General features: G+C 32.5%; 2 protein-coding genes across 2 annotated transcripts in view; both read left to right on the forward strand.

Annotated features, from left to right (window-relative positions):
- Positions 1-2924, forward strand: part of LOC119833384 (cingulin-like) — an 8812-nt gene extending 5888 nt beyond the window's left edge. Inside the window, exons 16-20 of the mRNA XM_038357370.1 lie at positions 812-929; positions 1090-1221; positions 1568-1675; positions 2107-2315; positions 2853-2924. Of these exons, the coding sequence (XP_038213298.1) occupies positions 812-929; positions 1090-1221; positions 1568-1675; positions 2107-2315; positions 2853-2871 (586 nt within the window). The 3' untranslated portion in view covers positions 2872-2924. The remainder of the gene's footprint in view (positions 1-811; positions 930-1089; positions 1222-1567; positions 1676-2106; positions 2316-2852) is intronic.
- A 1622-nt stretch (positions 2925-4546) lies between these two features.
- Positions 4547-8347, forward strand: LOC119833291 (splicing factor YJU2). The gene is made up of 5 exons (XM_038357272.1): positions 4547-4707; positions 4805-5017; positions 5963-6137; positions 6308-6485; positions 7874-8347. The coding sequence occupies exons 1-5, from the start codon at positions 4684-4686 to the stop codon at positions 8223-8225; spliced, it is 942 nt and encodes a 313-aa protein (XP_038213200.1). The 5' UTR covers positions 4547-4683; the 3' UTR covers positions 8226-8347.
- Positions 8348-10464: the final 2117 nt, after the last annotated feature.

The raw sequence follows: 10464 nt of genomic DNA on the forward strand, positions 1-10464 counted from the left end.
TAACAGAACAAATTAAGAACATGACATCTCAGCATAAAACAGCGATACAAGAGTTTAATAATAAGTTAAAAGATTTAAATATCACGTTAGAAGCAGAGCGGGAATCATCGCAAAGAGAAGCAGAACTTAATAACGAGCTTAGAAATACACTAACAGAAAGTCAAAATACCATAGAGGACCTTAAAGCTAAAATAACTGAACTTGAAAATAGTAGACCAAATCCTGGTAATTACCCCTTATTAGAGTAGTACGCCTTAGTAGAGTAGTAGTACTTTATTTGGTAGTCATAATAATATTTCAAATTTGTATGCAGATTTGCCAACGGAGAGAGAAATGGATTTGTGGGCAGAACTTCAGGCAACCAAAGACACGTTACGCATAGCTGAGGAAGAAGTAATAGCATCTAAAAGAGAAAAAGTTCGCTTCTTGGAAACGCTTACTAAAATTACAGTTAATATATTTTTTTAATCCTATTAAATTAAATTTTTCCATGTAAATTCATATTGACATATTATAATAATGATGATATTTTGATATTTCCACGACAACAAGGAACCGGAGAACAAAATGGGTCTTCAACAGAAACTGGCAGCTGAATTACTAGGGAAAGAAGAGATAATTAGTAAAATGCAAACACAGCTTAGAGATCTAACCAAAAATATTAAACTGAAGTGAGTCGTTACTAATAATTATGGATACGTACATACTGTGTATGATATATGAATGTTTCAGAATTATTCAGTTTTGTTATTTCAAAAATATATTTTTTTAAATTAATCAATAAAAAATTTTTCATTGTGTGTATTTTTAGTGAACAAAAAGTGATACAGTACGAACAATATGTACGAGATCTACAAGCTCACAACCGTGCCATCGCGAACTGTCAAGAATCACCCAACGGTATCAGTTACCAAGATTTACAACAAGAGGTAAGAAGAGCATTCACTAATATTTTTGCTATGATGCGTATCTCAAGCTATCCTTATTCTTTTTCTTCTGAGCAAGCGTTTAAAATATTAAATTACCCTTCGATCAACTAGTAGTGAACTCGCTTTTTTAAAGCATAAAAAATAAAATATATGAATACAGATAATGAGTTTGAAGATGGGTCTCCTTGAAGCAGTTCATCGCAATGAAGAATTATCAGAAATGTTGGCACAAAAGGAGCAGCAACTCGAACAACAGGACAAAACATCTCGTGCACAGGCAAGAGTCATCAAGGTTATTTTATGACAATTTATTTGTTTCGAGAAACTTTGGTTCATAATTGTATGCTGCTAATCCGTTTTCAATATAAAACCTTAGCTGCGAATGTCCATGTTCACACGCTAGGCAAGTTTTAGGCAGCTCAACAACCTCACGGTAGTGCGCGTGAAGGCTCCTGGTAATCCTGTTTTTATTGATTTAAAAACATTTTTAGTACACCAACAATAAAATATACAAACAAGAAAAATAGAGTTTCGTCGATAAATCAACATTGGCAATGTATGACCGACCGTATATTATTAATGATGTGCCCATTTTTTTATAATTTTATCGAATGCTTTTAACTAAACGAGCATCACAGATCCGAGAAGAATTAATCAACATGCTGAAGAACAAGGAAACGGAGCAGAGTCGTGAGCTTGCTGCGTTACAGCAAGATTTGGAGCATCGAATGAAAATTGTAGACGATGTGAGAATCGTATTTTTTTTTTATTTTTTTTATTGGTATCTTTGTTTTAAATAATGGGCTAATGGGTAGTATAGATAACTTGTAAATTGAAAAATCTGAAACCGCACATAGAGCGCACCGAACACTCGAGCATACATACGTACCTACGCTAACAACCTATTTAGTGTGATATATGATATAAATTAGGTTTTTTAGATGTATTTGGAATCAATATAAATAAATATTCTATTAATATATATAATGTAGTTGTCGGTATTAAAAGCTAGACAAAAATATAGCGTTGTTTATTATGGTGGCCTCGCTCGCGTGTTTGGCGCGTTGCATCTGCCTTTAGTTTTATAATCAGAGATTGAAACTTAAAGAAAATTTATTATAACACATTAATCTTACATTATGATAATAACTCATTAATAATGTATGTTACACTACAGGTGAACAAGCAGATCGCAGCCAAGGCAGATGAGATTCAAGAGCTGTTTTCCACATTGGAAACAAAACAGCAACAGATCCATCGGCTGGAGAAGATCGTTCTTGCTCTTGAGGAACAGCAACGGCGGGCTCAGGCGCAGCGGACGCGACACGAGGAAAAGATTGCTGCGCTGGAGCATGAGCTTGCCGCGGGGGGCAATAGAAAAGACAAGTACATATCTGATTAATAAGTGTAAAGATGATGTAGTTGCGTTACTGTTAATGCATTGTGTTGCAATTATATTTTGTACGGTAGGATGTAATAAGATTTCTGTATAAAGTCAAATTAGAGAGACATTGTGACTATGTGAAGTCAGACTTAATTACAACTGGCTTTCCGCCCACGGCTTCGCCTGCGTGGAATTCGGTTATATTGCGCAACATGGTAAGCCTACAGTCTTTTCCAAGATTTAAACTATTTGTCAAAATTGGTTAAGTGGTTTAGATGTAAAAGAATTTTAGATGATTTTTTGTTTGACAAGGAAGGTAAGGAACTTCCATACAAACTTTGATCCCCTGTTATCCTTTCCCAAGTTCAGTCCTATCTTCATATCAAATTTCATCAAAATCGGTTTAGTGGTTTAAGCGTGAAAGCGTTATAGACAGACAGACAGAGTTACTTTCGCATTTATAATATTAAGTACAATTAATTTTGTGAACCAAAGAAATAGCTTTGAGCCTCGCCAGTAATGCCTTTTTTTTCTTTCAGGAGGTTCGTCTTCTTTTGAAATAATCATAATGAGATAAAATCTTCTTTAAAAATTAATAAACTGTAAAATTTTGTGCTTACTGTCTTTGTACTCATTGGTGTTTTGTAAATTAGTAGTTTCCTGAATAAAGACGTTGTTGTGGTAATATTATTTATGAAATAATTGAAGTACCTAAATGAATACAACCTGTATTTTCCCTTTTAATAGAAAAACATTTTTTGGAATGTGGGAGTTAGAGTTTGGGACGAATTGGGCCATCTCGTGCCGGGTACTAAACCTCCACAGAAGACCGGTGTTATAGTAGCATGCTACTGTGTTTCGAACTGTGAGTGGGGCAGACGGAGGCTCGTTTGTTTTTGCCTTTTCAGTTCGTTCCATCTTTCCAGTCTTCAAACCTTTCTTATCCCTCCCCTTAAAAGTGAGCAGAGCAGTCGCAGAAGCACTACCTCTGCGAATGTTTATGGACAGTGACGGTCTCTTACCATCGGGCGAAATACCAGCTCAGATATGATTGTAGAGCTGAGTGAAACATGAGAGGGGATAGCTGTGCATGGGTACTGTACTCCTATACCTTATTGTTGACTTCCACACAGGCACTTAAGTAAATAAACGGAACAAACTCCTTAACTTAGCTTGCGTTTCTCAGAGGGCGCAATTTTGTTTGATGGATGGATTACTAGAAGTTAAGCTCCGTTTGTGGGATCTTCATTACTGCCCCGCGGCCCCCATGTTGAAAAAAATGGAACAAATGGTTTTCGTGCTTTATCTGCAAACTTAACAATCGTACATAAAATTTGAGAGGATGTTTATACTAAATACCACATTGAATTGTCTACAACTTTGTTTCCATTACTGCTTAACGTAAGATACGTAAGATGGAAAATAAATAAGTTTTTATCAAAAGCAAATTAAACATTTTTAACAAAACTCGTTTTCAGCGGTAACTCTGTTATTTGCCACTTAACAATAAAATGGCATCAGACCAATCTCACGAGAAACTCATATCGAAGCCTATTTACTATTATCATTTCATTGTCTATCTCTAGATATCGCTGTCTATTTTGTAGATCTGTTTATGATACCTACACAATTCCTTCCCATAAATTATTTAGCTATACCATATATCAAAGGGGTTAGTTAGGGGTAGGGTCGAAAACTCTCAAACCGATTATTTTTTCCATACCTCCCAAGATATATTATATCGTTGTGTCTTAGCCAACGTATACAATAGATTTATCAATTCCTCTTATCCTAATTCCTATATGATAACATCAAAAATTATTTTTGTATTTTTAAGGATCTAAGCATACATAGAGTTAGACAAAAAGTCCACGAATGATAATTTCGTTGTGCTAAGTATGGACGTGTCTTTATTTCTTTTAAAAAAAATAACAAACATACAAACAATTATTATTACATTATTATGTACAAAGATTTTCTAGCAGTTAAAGTGTGAACCATTGAACCATGTTTCACCATTTCACCGTATTCACATCATGGTGGGTACACACCATAGAGTACCATAACTACTACATGCACATGGAAAGTTCATAGCAAAGAGTAGAGAGAGAGTTGGTTCACACCTTTTCCGTGGCCTTTTATTGTGGCGAGTGACGTCATGTGAACGCTTCTGAAATTTTGACATGGCCGACAAAAAAATTATTTTGACATTGACAAATGTGAATTTGACAGTAAGTGATATCAAATCGTGATCAAGACAAGCATCGTTTCGAAAAACTACGTGTGTAACACATAGTATTTTGTTTACATACTTCTTATTCATTCAGAAATCAGAATTCAATAATCAAATTAAGAATTTAATCAGCTAAAATGTCGGAAAGAAAAGTTTTGAATGTAAGTACTCTTGGTTTATGCGATTACCATGGACCTATTTAACAAGGACAACAATTTGGAATTCATTTATATTTTGCTTATATTATCTAAATTTCAGAAATATTATCCACCGGATTTCGATCCATCTAAAATCCCTCGCATGAAATTAGAGAAAAATAGACAATACACCGTGCGGTTAATGGCTCCGTTCAATATGCGATGTGCTACTTGCGGCGAATACATTTATAAGGGAAAGAAATTTAACGCTCGAAAGGAAGATGTTGAAAATGAAGATTACTTGGGTATAAGGATATACAGATTCTATATAAAAGTGAGTATTATGAGGGCAGTGTTAGCGTATGTTTTTGCCTTACTGTAATAATTGAAGGAGACAATAAATTACTGTAAATTATAGTTAAAATGGTATTTCATATATTATGTTTACAATAAAATACTCTTTCAATTAGATGCTTATCTCATATGCCTTCTATATAATATTAGATGTATTAATTGAGTATGTAGGAATTTTATGTTTGGTTTAAAAGAAGTCCTTAACCAAAGAAAAGAGAATAGTTTATTATTAAAATAAACCATTAAATCTCAAATCACGTAATATTCACTTTATCACTGTTACAAAGTGTATATTTACAGTGTTAAAGTTTTGTCATAACATTTAATTTACAACAAATAATGACCAAAGTAATGAACTGAATTCTACTATAGTCAGTGGAAGCTTACCAATGTTCAAATATCATAATCTGGACTTTGGAGCATCCAAAAAATGAGTTCAACAATAACTACAGGACAGTTAAAAAAAATCCACTATGAATAATGATTATATTATATAAATAATAAATATATTTCATATGTAGTATGTCAATTCACTATGGACTGTGCTAGTAGACCTAGTTTTTGCAAGAAAATCTACCTAATAGCGGCTTTACTTATATATCTAGAAACATTCTATTTATATTAATAATATGAGGTTGTATGATTGAATGCACTAGCCTCTCCATTTAGATTGATTAGATTTATACAGTAGGATTATTTTCATAATTCTTTTACCGTTGGATATGTATGTTATCCCTGACTACTATAGGCTATTTACTGTGTTTATGCTGGGGCATATTGTTAGATATATATAAATTTTATATATATTAGTGACCTACTACTTTGTAGTTTTTACCTTCGTCATAAAATGCCATTAGCTCTTCTTTTATTTGCTGTGTAATATTTTAAAGAAAAACATAATTTATGTATTGAAAATGATTTACAGTGTACTCGGTGTCTGCAAGAAATATCATTCAAGACAGATCCAAAAAATACAGATTATGAAATAGAGGCTGGTGCAACCAGAAATTTCATGGCATTAAAATTGGCTGAAGAACAAGCTAAAAGGGAAGAAGAGGAGCAGAAAGAGGAAGAAGCCAATAATCCCATGAAATTATTAGGTAAATCATTGATTATGTAATTTGTTATAAAAAAGGAGCTTTTTATATGTTTTTATAATTTTTTTATAGTATATAAAATGAATATGAATCATTAAGAAATTTTTACTTCAAAATTATTTTAATTTTTTTTATATTGTGTTCATACAAGATTTTTTTTAATCATTTTTCAGAATACAGAACAGAACAGTCAAGGCAGGAAATTGAATTGTTGGAGAGTCTTGAAGAACTCAAAGAGTTGAATCGTCGACAGAGAACTGTAGATTATGAGGGAATGCTGAAACAGTTTCAGCCAGAAACAGCAGAACAGAGAAAAGCGAGGGAGGAACAAGAAGATAATGAATTTATAAAGTGAGACATCTTTAATACTATATCAGTGGAAAGCTAAACCAAAATTTAAGCAGGCTTTTAAAATAGTCAATGCAAAAACGTGTGCTCTTCTTTCTGTGTTAGTGTTCAAATATCAAAATATTTTGACTACATATAGTATATCTCTAGCATAACTTCCACAATTCCACAGCTCCACAGGTAGGTAGATTGTCAATTGCTTGCTTTATTGACTTTTTTCAATTGCTTTATTGATTGTCAATTGCTTGCTTTATTGACAAGTCTTTTTCACATTGCTTCACAAGTCAAGAGTTGTGTTGCTTTTTAATATTATAAATGCGTTAAAAGTTGAACTAAACCACTGAAATATAAATTTTGAACTTCGTGGATTTTGGGAGACCTTATTGACCACTTTATATGCGTATATCTCGTGATTTTTATTTAAGCAAAAAACCTACTTAGAAACTATTTTTTTTTATTCTTATCTGCCTTTCCAATTATTTTCCATTGGAAAGATGATAAATGATACCCCATTTCATGACATTTTCGCGATTTTTTGGTCCTCCGGTAACTTCTATGAATAGCCACCCTTAACAATTTAAAAATGTAGCTTATAAGTTGAACCTATACCATTTAAAATTTGTCATGAATTGCCCAGTTGTTCGTGATTACCGCATATACAAATAGTAATAATTGCTAATCATTGATTTGGGATCCATAAAATAACCATATTGCATAGCAATTACTCTTTTTGTAAAATATTTAATGTATAGAAATGGTTTGGTTACTTTGTGTTTTATTTTATACTAGCTGCGCCCCGCGGTTTCACCCGCGTAAGTCCGTATCCCGTAGGAATATCGGGATAAAAAGTTGTTATTAAATATCTTTGATGTCATTAAATAGTTCTGAATCGATCCTATTCTCAGTTGGATCGCATAGTATATGCTGCACGTTCACATACAAACAATTTCTTCTCATGAGAATGAGGTGTTTAATTTTGCGTTTCATTCCGCGGTAAAAAGTACCTCATATCGCACAATAGACTCCTAACTATTTCTAGACACAAAAATCGTACCATAAATCGATCTGATGCGACGGGGAAGAAGGATACACAATCACCCTTACAGTTTTATAGTATTTATAATATTTATAGTAAGAATTTACTATGACGACTTTGAGAACTTAATTCAGATTCTAGAGTAGATATAAATCTCAGATAGTAAAAGATGTCAAAGCTCCTCTGTCAATTAATTCCACTCACACTTTAAGTTTAAATATAAGTTAACATATTTACATCTTATTGCTTCTCCACAAGGATTCAAGTAGTCTACTATCATGCTATCAGGGATTACAATCTTGTTTGTAACAATACAGTGCTGTGTAAATAACAAATATTAATTCTCTTGTTACAGGTCAGTTAAATTCAACAATCCATCAAAGCACAAAGTAGTTGCAGAAGAAATTATCGAAGATGTTAATGAAGACTATGAACCAATTGCAAAGAGTATCAAAACTGAGGTGCCGGCTCCCAAGCCAGTAGTAGCCAAGAAGGAAGCCTGGAACAAAAGTATAGGTGTCATATCAAAGAAAACTCCTTTAGCTAATCTAGTGCGAAGTAAGAAAACAGAGACAAATACAAGTGTCAGTGAAAAAGAAGTGCAAGGTTCGTCAAACGGGTCTAATAGTGGTAAAGATAGTGCTCAAGCAAAGCCTTCAGGACTATCGTTATTAGCTGATTATTCAGGCAGTGACAGTGATTCATAGTGAGTTATAATTTGCATGTTTTCTTAAATTGACTCGGGATGTAGGTTTTATGTGACATTAATTGGGGTGTTCTAAACTCTTTTTTAAGTAAAAATTAAAGCAAATATAGTGATTATGTTACATATGTTTGTATTTTTATTTTTATATGATTTTTAATTACTGATCCGATTCTTCTATAGCTTGCTAATGGTAAAAAAAAATAATTGTTAATCCATAAAGTAAATTTAAATATAAATTTTTAAACATACACCTTATCATTCTTATTACGTTGTATTAATAAATTTAAATTCTGTAGTTCAAGTGTACAATTTCAATTTTTCTTAAAAGCTTATTGACTTATTGAATATTTCTATCATACTTTTGTAGGTTAGTTAAAGTTATTTATCTGCTTAAAAAATATTGATATAAATTTTGGTATATACCTTATGTAGGCAAACACAAAATTAGATTGTAACGTAACGGAAATTGACGTAATATATGTATTTCTTATCAAATTATATGGGACAACTTTTTAACGATGATGATTAAGTACGATATGTACGTTTGGGAAAGTAACCTCATAAAAATATGTTACATATTTCATATAGTTTATATGTGAGTGGCGTGTGGATGACTTTTTTTATAATCTTAACGATTAAAGAGGCCACATATTTGGACTATAAATAAGTCTTATCGCTCTCACACAAGACCAAGAAATACGTAATTGAAAATTATTTTTTTTATGAATTCTATATTTGTTTTCAAAACACATATAAGAGCCTGCAGGGATTCAATTTTCTGTGTGTTTTGTCATTTAATCGTTTCATAGATGTTAATGAGTCAAAAGTGAATAGGATATATCATATGGGAAAGATACTTTGGGTGGGTTTATTAATTATTATAACATGGTAACAGAATGGTAACCTTAACGAGGCAGACGTTTCCAAAAACGGGTTAGGTTTTCAATACGACTGTATTCTGATGGCGCGATTCTTTTTGTTTGATAAGAAGTTGTTATTTGGTTCGATTTTAAAATCTGGAGTAGTAACTCTCCCCGCTGTTCTTGTAACACTGTTTCTGCATACCTTTGACATTTTTATTTGTATGCGCAGGTAATTCAATAACTTTGTCATTCAGACCCTGATTAGCTGGCAAAAAAAGTTAACAACAAATCTCCGCTGAAATCGGCTTATATCTAGTTGATGCTATCATGCTATTGTGCTGCACTTTTTCTGTGATGGTGTCAATTCTAAACAAAAAATGACGGTTACCTTAATAGCCGTCGCATATTATCAAATATTTGCGTCGTAATATTTTATTTGTTTAAGTATAATATGATTTATCTTTTGGATTACCTTTTGGTAGATAATTATGAAATAATTGAATCTTTTTGTTCTGTAAATATGAAAATATGTCGAAAGATTTATCATAGTGTAAGCTTTGAAAGCCGCTTATAATGATGATATCGAGTGTAAAAGCGCTAACGCTATATAAAAATACTAATATTACAAATCTACCTTTATGTTCGACTGTCGGTCCGTTTCTCCTTCACGCCTAAACCACTGAAAAGCTTTGAAAGAAATTTGCTATAGAAATAGTTTGAGACCCGAAAAGGGACACAGGATTTTATCCCGGAAATCCCACGAGAACGGGAACTATGCTTTAGACTTAGACTTATCTATCTGTTTATTTAACAATGCGGATGGAGTCGTGGGTAGAAGTTGGTTTGGAATATTTTTGTTTATATCAGGATAACATGAATCATGCCAGAAATTCGTGTGCATATGGCACTTTTAATTTTATAAAAATTACAATAAAATCGTTACTTTTGATATATTGCCACATTATGTACACATACATATAACCATGAATAATATGTGGCCTCAAAAAATATTTTTTTAACAATTTGTGTTTCAGTTGCGATACGATAACGTTTGCTATCTTATTTTTTAGGCATCAAAAAATAAATAAATAAAAGTATATTTAGTGACATAAAATCAAGTACTTTTCTTATAAGACCCATTGTCTACCGAGCCAGTTGGAAACTGCGTTTCGGTTGTCGGTGGCTTCTCCCTTAAAACGAAAATTACTTTACATTTTATGTCTAATTAAAAGAAAAGGAAGGGGTAATAAATTTGTTAGTTGTTGTTAGAATGAGTGCGTAGTTTTGTGGAATGGAAACTAGCATATTTAACTTCCATTTTTTCTGTCACATCTTCGCTCCGGAGTGCTGATGATGTTTTCGTGTATTACCTTCTTG

This window comes from Zerene cesonia, chromosome 17 (genome assembly GCF_012273895.1).
Source record: "Zerene cesonia ecotype Mississippi chromosome 17, Zerene_cesonia_1.1, whole genome shotgun sequence".
Lineage (NCBI taxonomy): Eukaryota > Metazoa > Arthropoda > Insecta > Lepidoptera > Pieridae > Zerene > Zerene cesonia.